General features: G+C 48.8%; 1 protein-coding gene across 1 annotated transcript in view; it reads left to right on the top strand.

The window, feature by feature from the left end:
• The window catches only part of SLC6A5 (solute carrier family 6 member 5), a 54735-nt gene that overhangs the window by 19107 nt on the left and 21803 nt on the right, over nt 1-13825 (top strand). The window contains exons 8-10 of the mRNA XM_060105218.1: nt 7846-7980; nt 9769-9872; nt 13281-13405. Of these exons, the coding sequence (XP_059961201.1) occupies nt 7846-7980; nt 9769-9872; nt 13281-13405 (364 nt within the window). The remainder of the gene's footprint in view (nt 1-7845; nt 7981-9768; nt 9873-13280; nt 13406-13825) is intronic.

Raw genomic sequence — 13825 nt, forward strand, 5'->3', positions numbered from 1 at the left:
AGAGTCGGGAGGTGTGGGTGGAATTCTGATTCGTCCCTGAGTAGCTGTGAGGCCTTGGACAAGTGACTTCACTGCTGTCTGTAAAATGGGATAATAATGCCTTTCTCCCCGGGAGGTTTTAAGGGTTAACTGAGACAGATGTACTCAGGGCTCCTAGTGGGTGGCGGGGGCTCTGTGGTGAGTGTCCTTCCTTCCCTATCGGGGGCCCTTCATTCAGCAGATGGCACTCCCCGATATGATGCCATCTCTCCCGAAAGTCTAGAACTGGTGCTGCCGGCTTTTTGCTTCTTGGTCTGGCTGCCAGCTCAGTCACTGCTCCTCCCAGGAAGCTGGAAGAAGATCAAAGTTGTGAAGGGGATTCCCTCTCCTCACTCCTGACCACCCTGTTCTCCGCCTTTCGTGCCCTTTCTCCAACCCCATCCCAACACTCTCCCACCCCACGTGCCCCCAGCATGACAGGGAAATAGTCCTGCCAGCGGGATTTTGGTCGAGCACGTGCTTGGCCCCTCTTGCTAGATAGTCACTTGGCAGGTCCTTTGGAGGTGGTGGAACACCCACCGCAAGCTCAGTTCCAAGGCACGGCAGGCACGGTGTGCAGGGTCCCTCAGGACACGCTGCATGTTGTGGTAAAGGTCCCAGTGTTTTCCCCTCCTCTTCCTGCTGCTTTAGAAAACCCCCATGAAATGGTTAACCAACCACTTTGATGATAACCAGTACGAGTTCATCATCTGGAGAGTCATTTGCATGTCTCAGCATGAAACCCCACATGTCTTTAAGGCCCAAGGAATAGAATGTGATGGTGGACTCTGAGACCATAGGTTGTGGAGTTTGGCTTGGTCCAGTTGTCCAGGCCAGGGTTTACTGTGGTCACAATAGCAAACAACCCAGTTGGAAGTATCCGGCCTCACGGGGGTGAGGGTCCATGCCGCCTTCACCTCCGAGGTGTGCTTCACAGGCCCCACCAGGCACCCACACCTGGCATCCATCAGCCATAGAGAGCGGTCTGTCTTCTCCCCGGACGCATGGACAAGCTCACGAGGGCCTTCTGATAACAATTCTTTCTGGTGCTCTCCATGTAATCTGGTTCCACACGGGCTTGAATGGTGTATTCTGGCAGCTTGGTCAGGGTCACCTGAGCCAGTGGTGCCCTTAAATGACATCAGGTGGGGAGAGAGCCAGTCTGGGGGTTAGGAGACCTGGGTTCTAGCCCCCCAGCCCTTCCGTGGTGTTTTCTGTGTAGGGACATCTCTGCTTGGACGATGAAACCTGGCTGAGCTTCGGATTTGCCCTTAACTTTTATTTATTTAGCCAATAAGTGGAAAGCAGATTTTCTTTATCTTAGCTCTTTCAGGAGCCTTCGGTTGTCTCATTTCTAAAGTGAAGGCAATTGGATTGGGCAATGTCTAAGACCTGCTGGCTCTAGCACGATTCTGTTGGAACACTTGCTGGGTGAGCTGGGTGGGGGTACTTTTCCTCTCTGACCTCTGTTTCCCCCTCTGTAAAATGAGAGCTGGGATTGAGGACCCTGCTAGCTCTGAATGAGTATTATGAGACTGGAACAATTGTTTTTCTAGGGCAGCAGGAAGATGAGGAAATGTTAACATGACCCTCACAGTAACGCCTGTGAGTCCTGAGGTTTCCTGGGCTCCTCGCCTTCCGTGACTTGGAACTGAGCTTGGAGTGGCAGTAAAGGGCCAGCCAGGTGATTGTTTAGCAAGAGGGACCATGTCTTTGCTCAGCCAAAATCGAACTGCAGGACCGTCACGTATAGCTAGAGATGGAGAGAGGGCACCTTCAACCACAATCGAAGTGGCCGGACAGGTCTCTAGCAGGATAGGCTAGAAGGTGTGATTGGCAGGAGAAGAGGTGTTAGGTGAGGAGGATCAGAACAGCAGCCTTGTTGGCGACATGAGGAAGGATGGCCTGGTGGCTTTAGAGTCAGACCAGTCTGAGTTCAAATCCCATCTTGATCACTTTCTAGCTGTGTAACTCTGGACAAGCTATTTAACCATTGGAACCTCAGTTTCCTCATCTGTAAAATGGGGATAATAGTACATCCCTCGTAGAGCTGTTCTAAGATTAGGTGAGAGAATATATATATATATATATATATATATATATATATATATATATAAAATATCTGGCATATGGTCAGTTCTTAATTGACATTAACTCTTTTCATTTTTCTCATAATGATTGACTGATGTATTGAGTGGATATTGTGCCGTGCTGACATCTTGAAAGCAGTGGCTCTGGTGGGAAAATGGAAAGAGAAAGGGAACTTGGTTGAACACTGTGTGCCAGGCACTCTGCTAACTACTTCACCTGCATTAGTGCATTCAATCTGCCCAAAAAACAGCTAGGTAAGGACATTTCTTCCCATTTTATAGATAGAGAAGCTGAGGCGCATCAAGGTAGAGTAAATTGCTGGAGGTCGCACAGCTTTGTTTTTTTTAACGGTGTAGTATTTACATATAACCTACTCACAAACTCCTGAATACTTTATTTTACTTTATTATTTTTTAATTAATTAATTAATTTCTTTGGCTGCACTGGGTCTTAGTTGCGGCATGAGAACTCTTAGTTGCAACATGTGGGATCTAGTTCCCTGACCAGAGATGGAACCCAGGCCCCCTGCATTGGGAGCACAGAGTCTTAGCCACTGGACCACAAGGGAAGTCCTGGTCACACAGGTTTTAAGTGGCAGCGCTGGGATTTGAACCCAGGTCTGTCTCCCTTTAAAGCCTAGACTCTTTCCACTACGTGACATCCTCTCCCAAGGAGGGGCTGTTAGAAATAGATGGAAATGCAGAATTCTGGAGCCTTCATTTGCATCTGGGGGGATAAAAGTCCCCCCACTGTGAATCAGGACCCTTGCACTGCTACCCCGTCCTGCTGTCAATAGCTGTCATTGCCAGCTGGGCAAGTCCCAGGAGGCATCCGGGTCCCATCTTCCACATCTGCAAATTCAAGTGTTGAGATAAATATTCTCTAAGATCCTTCTTTGCTTATCAGTCTGCAATTTTGGAGGCATGGTGTTAGAATCAGTTCTTGGCATTGATTTAGAATTTAATCCTTGGTGCTAGATTTTATGGGCTCTCTCTCTTTGAAATGGGGATTTTTATTTATTTTTTACATCTTTATTGGAGTATAATTGTTTTACAACGGTGTGTTAGTTTCTGCTTTATAACAAAGTGAATCAGTTATACATATACATATCTCTTTCCTCTTGCATCTCCCTCCCTCCCTCCCGCCCTCCCTATCCCACCCCTCTAGGTGGTCACAAAGCACCGAGCTGATCTCCCTGTGCTATGCGGCTGCTTCCTACTAGCTAGCTATTTTACGTTTGGTAGTGTATATATGTCGAAATGGGGATTTTTGAGTAGCCCTGAGCAAGTAATCTTTTCTTTTAGATCTGCTAAGTTATCTTTCTGCTTCATCGAGAAAGGTTTCCAATTAGGGATCAGTGATTAATTTTCTTTTAATGAGGAATACCACCAGAAATAATGCATCCCAGTTTATTATCCTGCCCTGGCTTGTGCAGACATTAATCATGGAGCTTTGTTTGGAAGCACGGCTGCAGTACCTCATTATGACAGGCTCCTTTGTGATCGAAGTTCCACCAAGACTGTCATTTCTAAGCAACAGAGATGTCCTTCTTCTGTTGCAGCAAGATAAACTCAGTTCCTCTTGTTCAGGGCCCTAGGAGACAAGAGTGGCCACTTGCTTCCTATGAGACCTGAGTCTCCCTTTGAGCAGCTAGAATTCCAGAGGCAGGGGCGACCAGGAGGCAGCCTGAAGGTCAAATGCAGCCCATCTGACCTCAGGGGCCGCTCTGCCTGAGAGTTATGACAAGGACACAAAACTAGCTTAATTAGCTGGCACTGGCTGGGTGGGGGCAGTGGCCTTACCACCTGTTCAGGGCTCCCGTTGTGAGGACTGTGCTGCCAGGTGTCAGGCCAGCGGGCTCAGATCAACTCATCATTGTCACTCCTGCCAAGTATAATTCATTACTGTTCAAGTTTAATTCCGCTGACAGTCCATCCTGAAACAGGTGCATTCTGAAGCCCCCGTGACACAGGAGAACTAGCTGTGAAGAAACCTCCACAAACACCTGACTAACACTTGACTCACACTGGAGGCATCCCCAGGATTTTGAAATGAAACTGTGTGCCCTTTCAGTTCACCGCAATCCCCATTGAGAAAGTGAGTGCATCATTCCACATACCAGGGCCGGATCTGGTGAGGCAAACAAGCGCCTAGGGTGTGAAATTTAAGGCGGCGCTCATTCTCAGGTTCCTGCATGTGCAGGCTCGGCCCCATGAGAGTGAGTGCTTCCTTAAATTGTGCACCCCGGGGTGTTCCCTTGCCTCACTCTAGTCCCCACCCTGCCTCACACATTTCTGATCATGTGGCCCAGTGAGTGGCATTAAAGGTATGGAAATAGGCTTTGTAGTTAGAAAGCTTCAAGTCTGGATCTTGGCTCCAGCTGGGAGACCTTGAGTGAGATATTTAACCCTTTGTGAGAGGCTTAACCTGAGCCTCAGTTTCCTCCTCTGTAAAATGGGACTGCAAAGAGCTGATCCATGGAGGAAGCTCCAGAAATGGGCTGTCTCCCGCACTCAAACGGGGGCAACGTCTCAGCCAGTTAGACTGGTGCCACTCTTGGGGTCTTCTTCCTGCTGCACCCCACTATCTATGTCATCTCCTCTCCCTTGCCTCCTTCCATCCTCATCTCCCACCAGCTCCACGTGGTCAGGAGGTGAAGAGGATATCCCTTAGTTGTCACCCTGCCCCTGCTGTCTTGGAGGGGCCCCGCCCGGCCCTGTAGCGTTCCTCTCCCCAGCCGCATCCAACAGCTGGGAGGACAGCCCAGGTCATCCTGTGGTGGGTGATTTTCTCCTGAGACGTCAGATGCCTTTGGGTTTCCTACCGTCTGTGTGTGGAAGGGTTTCACTTAAGGGGAAGGAGAGAAGCAGGTTTAGGGGTGGATAGGAGGGAGCAGGGAGCCCCCCCTCATGGTCCCTGGTAATTCCAGTGCCTCAGGGCAAAGAGTGAAGGGGGCTGCTGTCCCGGGGAACGGGGAGGAGACTCCTGGTCGGCGGTGGTAGCGGTGTGGAGAAAAGGAGACCAGCCCGTCTCTGGTCTGTAGACAGGAAGACTTTGGCCTTGACGAGTAATTGGGTTTAGAGGAAGAAATAACTCCTTATCTTTCCTTGACCTGCAGCCTGTCCCATTTCAGCTGATGGAACCTCTGCCCACCAGCTGCTGAGGCCACAACCTATGGGGTCACCCTTGACTCCTGCCTCCCGCCCCCATCACTCCACATTAAATTGGTCAGGAAGTTCTGGTGCTCTTCCTGCACGGTGTATCCGGTGTCTGATCATTTCTCCTAGCTCCCCTGAAACACCTTGCATGAAGCCATTGCTGTCCCTTGCCTGGATTGCTGCTGTGGCCTCCTAACCGCTGCCCCTGCAGTGTAAACGTGACGCAACAGCTAAAATGTTAGATCGTATCCCTCCTCTGCCCAAATCCCTGCAGTCGTACCCCATCCCCTCCCCACCCACACGGGCCCACAAGGCTCTGTAGGATCTGTCCCTGCCTCCACCCCTACCCCTGCCTTCCTCTCCCCCCTGTGCCCCTGCCCAGCCACAGTGGCTGCCTGGCTGCTCCTAGAAGGCTGGCACACTCCCTTCTTAAGGTCTTTATCCAGCGGTTCCCTCTGTCTGGAATGTTCTCCCAGATATCCAGTTGGCTCATTCTCACTCCCTTCAAGTCCTGGGCAACTTCTCAGTGAGGCCTTCCCTGTCCTCCCCTTTATTATGGCCATTGTCCCAGCCACCCTCCCCAGCATGTGCCTGGAACATATTAGATGCTCAAAAATATGTGTACCTATGTTTGCATATGTGTATATTTATTGGATTAATAAGAAGTAACCCCGAGAGATTTATCTTCATCTCAACCCTAACTTTCCCTCAATCCATCCTTTGCAAGTCCTTGAATCAGTTCTCATCTCTTAAAAATCCCAGTGCCTGCCAGTCGCTGCCAGGCTGGAGCCCCTGTCAGGCCATGGGGTCTGTGCAGCCAGTGTGTGATGGGGACTCTATCTCCCTCCCGGAGGCAGGTGTTCTGGGTTCCCCAGGATGGAAGGCTGTGGGTGAGCACAGAGGGGCTCTGAACCAACAGTGCTCCGCTGGCTGTCTATGCCCATCCTGTGGATGAGGGAGGGTTTGGTGGTCCAGGACAGGAGCTTAGCCTCATCCTTCCAAGTGTCTCCTAATGTACTTTTGGGGTGTAACTGGCTTATGAGCTGAGGGTTGCCAGGGTTATTAAATTTAGGACCGGTGAGTCATTGGCAAGACAGAAATGGCACTTCCCTTTCCAGGGTCCCTGACCTGTTCCATGTCATATGCATTGTCCCATTGTGCTCTTCCAACAGCCCTGTGAGGAATATGCTTTTGTTATTGCCACTTTGCAGATGTGAACACTGAGACTCAGTGAGGTTAAGTCACTTCCCAAGGTGGCCCAGCTCATAAGTGATGGAGCTGGGATTTGAACTCAGGCCCGTGGGAGTGCAGAGCCCAAGCTCTCCCAGTCTGCTCTTCTCTCTGTCTACTGAATCCTGGTGCCAAGCCCTTCCTCCACTCTGAGGTTTGATTGACAGATAAGGAAGGTGCCTCTCACTCATCCCCATTCAACCACAGCCCCCAAGTTCTGCTGATGATATTTCCCAAATATTTCTTGGCTCTGGTCCTTCCCTCTCGTTCAGAATCTAGGAGCTTCCTTCGGCTGGTACTCAGGGCCTCCATGACCTGTCTCCTCCCATGTCTCTAGTGCCCCATAACTCAGCCTCAACTGTGTGCTGTGCTCCTAGTGAATTTAGGGCCTTGCCCTCACCCCTGCCTTTCCCACTTTCTTCCCTCACCTTCCCACCTCACCTCACCTCCTCTGCGTTGCACTTGGCCTCTAAGATCTGACTCGCGCGTCATCGCCATGCATCTTTTTGTAATCTCCTGGATTGAGCCCAGTGCCCTCCCCTGGACTTCACAGTGTCCTGTTTGGAACTGCTTAGCCCATTATTCAGACATTGTCTCTGGGTCTCCGAGGTCGAGTTCCTTCACCGTTATGCATCTAAGCCCTGGCACAGCTCCCAGGTCATAGTAGGCCGTGATAGATGCTTGTTGAAGTTAACTGCATTGAATGACCATCTGTTACAAGTTAGGTGCTGTGCTAGGGGCCCATTTAATCCTCAATTTTTTTTTTTTAAGAAACATGCTATTATCCCCAGTTTACAGCTGCAGAAACTGAGATTCAGAGAGCTGATTAGCTTGACCTAAGTCTCATAGCTACTCAGGGCCAGAGATGTGATTTTATTTGAACCGAAATATGTCTAATTCTAAGACCATGGTCCTCTCATGTCACTGGGCTGCCTCACTTAGGGTGTGTGTATAAACAAGGATGGAAACCTTAAGCTAAAGAAATTAATCTCTAATGGTGGGTTTTGGGCCCTGAAGCAGAGGGTGGGCTAGGAGTTAAGGAGGAGGGGGGCACATAACCTTTCTCTTTCAGTTGGTCCTTAGGGAGTTGTCCACTTCTGCACCGCAGGCTGACTCAATCCACAGCCTTGGGTGTCCCCCTCGAGACTTCATTTCTGGCTCTCTCTGATTCACCTTTGGTCCCTCCCAGTGCCGTCCTTGTGTCCCCAGACCTGGAAGAGTTTGGGGAAAACTACCCTCTCAGGCACTTGTGTCCGGGTGGCAGATCACACTCTGCCTCTGTCGATGCTGCTTTGGTCACATCCTGTGTGTCTGCTCGTTCCTGCCCCCGTGTCGGTGGCTTTTCCAGGTGGTGTACTTCACGGCCACGTTCCCGTATGTTGTGCTCGTGATTCTTCTCATCCGAGGAGTTACCCTGCCTGGAGCTGGCGCTGGGATTTGGTACTTCATCACACCTAAGTGGGAGAAACTTACGGATGCCACGGTGGGCTTCTGATTTCATTTATGACGCGCCTGTGGGGGGAACGGCACATGGGGATGGGTCCCGCTCCGGGACACTGTTTAGCAGAAGGGGTCCGACCTCCGCCCACAGGTCATCTCACTGTTTGCCTTTACAAACTCGTGATAATCTTGAAATGTTACACACTCAGGAAGTTTTTAATGAGAAGTGAGCAGCTGGGGGTTTCAGATTCCTGGCATAGTTGTCCTACATCTGGGAGGCTGCGGAGGCTGAAATGAAGAGTGAAATTCCCTTAATAGCTTTGGGCCACCTCATGCCACTTATCTGTTGCTAATTATAGTGTGTTGGAAATGGAGTTTTGCTGGTTGGAAAATAATAGCACTTAGGCACACCACAAGCAATTATAATTTAAAGGCCTCAGACAGATTTGAATAATTCTGGCACACCGAGACGCAGAGCCAGCACACACTTACACTTTCTCTTGGCATATTCTGTACAGGCATATCTTACTCTAAAATTCCCAACCCCCAGAACTTCACATGGGGGGTGATTGTTTAATAAGAAATGCATTTTCTCACCTTAAAGAAAAATCTGCTTTTCCAGAAGATTTTAAGAAAGCATAACTAGGATTGAGTTTGCACATAATGAAAAACCTCCAGATAATGGCAGCTTTAACAAAAGTCTATTTCGCTTGCAGCCCAGTGGTAGATAGTCAAGCACTGGTTGGGTGGCTCCATAGTGTCCCAGGTTCCTATCTTTCTGCCCCACCATCCTCAGTGAATAGCTGCCATGTAGCTGCCAGAGCTCCACCCATCATGTCAGCATTCCAGGTGGCACAAAGCAGTGAGGGAAGAGACAGAGATAGGCATTCTCCTTCTCTTTAAATGAGGAGAAAGCCCAGAAATTCCACATAACACTTGATTTTCTCATCATTGGCCAGAAACTAAGTCATATGATGATTTCCTCTCAGCTGCACCTCTCCTTGATTCTGGAAGGTGGCCATTTGGCTGGACATATGGCTGCCTTGAAATAAAACCACAGCTTTGCTAGTAAGGAGCATGGGAGAATGGAGGTTGTGGTACAGACTTTGCCGGCACACACTTGAACTTTCTCTTTGCATATGTTAAGCACAATTTAAAAACGAGTTTTAATTAATAAAAATGATAGGAAGTCCATATCAAATCATATAAATCTATAGCTCAAACTCTTGAGTAGCTTTCTGGAGTTTAATGAGGACAATTAAAAGAAATCTCCAAGATGGCCAAGAGGTGTTGTCAGCCAAGTTCGAGAATGAGGTGGCACTGTAAAATCCACTCAGCTGTGGCACAGAGCTTGCTTTACTTTGATGAGGGGCTACAGAATTTCAGATTTTTAGTAAATTGTCGTAATCTTTAGGAATATCAATTTTATTTTTTACTTTTGGCGGGGGGAATGTCAATTTTAAAAGGTTTTCATTTTGTATCCATGAATATTTTTGCTGTTCCAAATTGTTTTTTTGAGTGTGTTTCCAACTAAAGAAAGGGCTCTCCCCTTCTGTATAGTTTTACATTGTAGGGCTTGCAAGCATGAAATGTGTACATTGCTTATTGAGTTCCTCTCCTTTGATTAGAATGAAGTTAGAGTCTCCCAGGTCATTTACTGCCTTTTTGGCTTCCAGTGCAAATGATGTATGTTTCTCGTTTACGTTGGTGCCAAAGTCATCTTGTCCTGACTGCCTTTTCCCCGGGGGAGATGGTGTGGCTTTGGGAGACTCTCCTCCCCTGGGCCAGCCTCCTTCAGTGACCTTAAATCTTCCCCTCTTTTGCCTCCCAGGTGTGGAAAGACGCTGCCACTCAGATTTTCTTCTCTTTATCTGCCGCATGGGGAGGCCTGATCACTCTTTCTTCTTACAACAAATTCCACAACAACTGCTACAGGTATGTGGAGGAGGCACTTCAAGTCCCAGAGGTAGCAGGTGAGTGGGACTAGGGCCTGGGGACAGAATCACGGGCTGTGTCATCAGACACCTGAGGCCGTAGCCTCACACTTCACCCAAGGCAGAGCCAGACAGTTAGCTCTGGTGTAGGGGAAATCGCCTGCTAAGGCCTAGCTGCTGGCTTCTGGTGGCCTGGCTTGGACCCCAACTTGCACCCTGATTCTGACGCATGGGATGGAATTGAGTTTCTCTGGAGGTGCCATGCAGCTGGTTGTGTCCTGGAATAGTCATTTGTGAGCTATCTAGTCCATGGATACAGTGGTATGGTAGTCGCTGATGAAGTATGGTCATTCAGTCACTCGACAAACACTTTTCTAGAGAGCCCTGTAAGAAAGGCAGCATGGTACAGTGGAAAGAATACCTTGGTGATGGATGGGTTAATTAACTCAGTGGTGAGGCTCCTGTTTCAATGCATATGTACATCAAATCATCACGTTGTGCACTTGAAATATGTGAAAATATATTACAATTTTATCTGTCAGTTAAACCCAAAGTTATGCCAACTTTGAGTCCCCTCCCAGATTTAGGAAACAGAACATCAGGAGGTGGGCCGGGCCCGGGAATCTACATATCGAGACAGGATCCTCAGGTGATTCTCGTGCAGGGTGACATTTGGATAGTGTGATATTAGGGGACTCTGGAACCCCAAAGATGTGAGAGAGCCCGGACAGCTTCTGGAGGAGGTGACATCTGAAAGTTAAATCCATCTGTGACAAACAGTAAGAAAATACTGAGGGGCTGATTTTTAAAAAAAAGAAAGAAAGAACCTTGGAGTCAGAGGGACTTGCATTTGTATTATGACTTCACCATTTTCTAAAACTCCAAGACATGGATGGGTAAGATACTTCACTTCTCTGGATCTCTGTTTTCTCATCTGTAAAATGCAGATTATAATATTTTGTTGAAGGGTAAGAGGTGATGTATGCAAACGTCTCACAGCAATATTTTGTACATAGTAGGTGCTCAGTAGACAGCAGTTGCCATTCTTATTATTTTTAATCATGCATGAGATATTTCGTGAACCAAAAGGAAGAAATTATAGTTAAACTGTGGCCTAGCCTGGCTGGGATGGCCTCACACAAGTGACATCTATGCTGGGCCAAATTTCAAAAGGTGTTAGGGGAGGAAGGGAATGTTTTCAGGTGGGGATGAGTGTGGATGGGTGTGATGGAGACGTCGGGGGGAGCAGGTTGATGGGACTGGAGCAGGTGTGTGCTCACCGGGCAAGAAGGAAATGGGGCCTGAGAATTGGCTGAGGCCAGATTGGAGAGAGCCTTTGTGTTAGTCTCCTGGGGCTGCCGTAACAAATAGCACAGAGTGAGTGACCCGAACAACAGAAATTAATTTTCTCGCAGTTCTGGAGGCTAGAAGTCCAAGATCAAGGTGTCAACAGGGCTGGTTTCTTCTGAGCCCTCTCTGCATGGCTTGTAGCTGGCCATCTTCTCCCTGTGTCTCTACATGGTCTTCCCGCTGTGCACCCTGATCTCCTCTTCTTATAAGAGCATCAATCGTATTGGATTAGTGCCCACTCTCACGATCTCCTCTTAACTTACTCACCTGTTTAAAGACCCTATTTTCAAATGCAGTCACATTCTGAGGAACTGGAGGTTGGGACTTCAACATTTACATTTTGGGGGCACACAATTCAGCCCATAACAGCTAGAATGCCAGACTAAGGTGTCTGAACTTCTTTGGTCATAGTTGCTTATTAACTTATGACCCGCGTGAATCAGTCTGATCATCGTCCAAGGTGGAAGCATTGCTCTGTGCTTTGTTAGAAATGAGGCTGTGTGGTGTGGCTAATGGACAGGAAGTCTGGGTTCAAATCAGAACCTACCATTATGAGCCCATTACCTTCCCCTGGGCCTCAGTTTCCCCATCAGTAAACTAAGGTCCTGGACAAGGTGGGCTGTATCCTGAGCACTTGCTCTGTGCCAGGCTCTGTGCGGTGCAGGCCTCATCTGGTTCTGTCCTCACAACAACCTGTGAGGGAGGTGGAGTCACTGCCACCACTTAAAGTCAGAGTGGAGAGAAGGGAACCCTCCTGCCCCGGTGGTGGGAATGTAAACTGATACAGCCACTGTGGAGAACAGTGTGGAGGTTCCTTAAAAACCAAAAATAGAGCTACCATGCGACCCAGCAATCCCACGGGACATATATCTGACGAAAACCATAATTCGAAAAGAGACATGCATTGTTTACTGTGGCACTGTTTACAATAGCCAGGACACAGAAGCAACCTAAATGTCCTTCAACAGAGGGATGGATAAAGATGTGGCACATACATACAATGGAATATTACTCAGCCATAAAAAAGAACAAATTAATGCCATTTGCAACAGCATGGATGGACCTAGAAACTGTCATACTGAGTGAAGTAAGTCAGACAGAGAAAGACAAATAGCATATGATATCGTTTGTATGTGGAATCTAAGAAAAGGGTACAAATGAACTTATCTACAAAACAGAGGTTTTTGTAGAGTTACAGATGTAGGAAACAAACTTATGGTTACCAGGGGTTAAGAGGGGGAAGGATAGATAGGGAGATTGGGATTGACATATACACGCTACTATATATAAAATAGATGACTAATAAGGACCTACCGTATAGCACAGGGAACTCTACTCTGTACTCTGTAATGACCTGTATGGGAAAAGAATTTTAAAAAAAAGAGTGGATATGTGTAAAAAAAATTAATAAATAAAGTCAGAGTGGAGAGGAAGTGACTTGGTCAAGGTCATGCCTCTAACACGTAAGAGAATTTGTCTGGGATGGACAGGGCAGGCCGGGAACGGCAGCCATATGGCCAGCAGAGGGCGCCAGCACGGAGGTGCTGGTCTCTCTCCTCTCCCCGCCTCCCTTGCCCTTCTAGGCCCGTGTGCCCCAACCCCAGGCTGTTCTCATGCTTGGTGGCATTTGCTGGTCCCACCGCCTTCTCTTCTCTCATACGTCGTTCCTGTCCCGGACTCTGCAAAAGGCCTCATCCCCTCAATTTCTGCTCTGATGGACAGACTTACCTTTGCCACTGCCAGGAGGGGAGATCCAGTTCTCGGGCAGGTGGAGCCAGAGCTCTGTCCCGGAGGCCCTGGAGCAGGGCAGTTAGGGGAGGGAGAGCTTTTTGAGTCTTTTGGTGCTTATCCACTTGGCCCAAGAGAGCCTGTGGTCAGGACTGGTGGTTCCTCTCCTTGTGAATAAGAGAGAACAAGACCAGCCTACAGTGAGTACCTATTTAGGAATGGGCATGTGGACGTGGGCACACAGACACGCGAGCACACATTCATGTGTCCCTCCCCTATCCCTTCCTCCTCACAAAGCACGCCTATCGGCAAACTTGTCTCTTCCTCCCAGGGACACCCTAATTGTTACCTGCACCAACAGTGCCACGAGCATCTTCGCCGGCTTCGTCATCTTCTCAGTCATCGGCTTCATGGCCAATGAACGCAAGGTTAACATCGAGAACGTGGCAGACCAAGGTACAGTGCGCCAGTCACCCTGCTGTCGTAGGGCAGGTTCCAGGTTCACACCCTGAGCTCCTCATTTATGCTATGCTAGGAAGTTGGCCTTCTGGAACAGGCTGGAGAGGGGGACAGCCTAGGTCCCCCTTTGCAGAGGGACCCAGAACAGCTGGAGTCTGAAGCTCATGCAGGGTTAGATCTGGCCGGTCCTTCCCCAGAGGTGTGGCTGTAAAAGCCCCTTTCCTGCTTCCCTCTCCTTTCCTTCGTTTTCCCATCCTCTCTTAAATCAACTCCAGCAGAAGGAAGGTCTCTACCTGTTGGGCACGGGGAGAGGATTCTCTAGGCAAACTAGTGCTCCTGCAGCGGATGTAGGCACAACCTGCTTCAGGGTGGCATTCCTTGCCGAGGGCTCTGTAGGCACCAAACGCTAATGCTTAG

The sequence above is a fragment of the Mesoplodon densirostris genome, chromosome 7 (assembly GCF_025265405.1).
Source record: "Mesoplodon densirostris isolate mMesDen1 chromosome 7, mMesDen1 primary haplotype, whole genome shotgun sequence".
Lineage (NCBI taxonomy): Eukaryota > Metazoa > Chordata > Mammalia > Artiodactyla > Ziphiidae > Mesoplodon > Mesoplodon densirostris.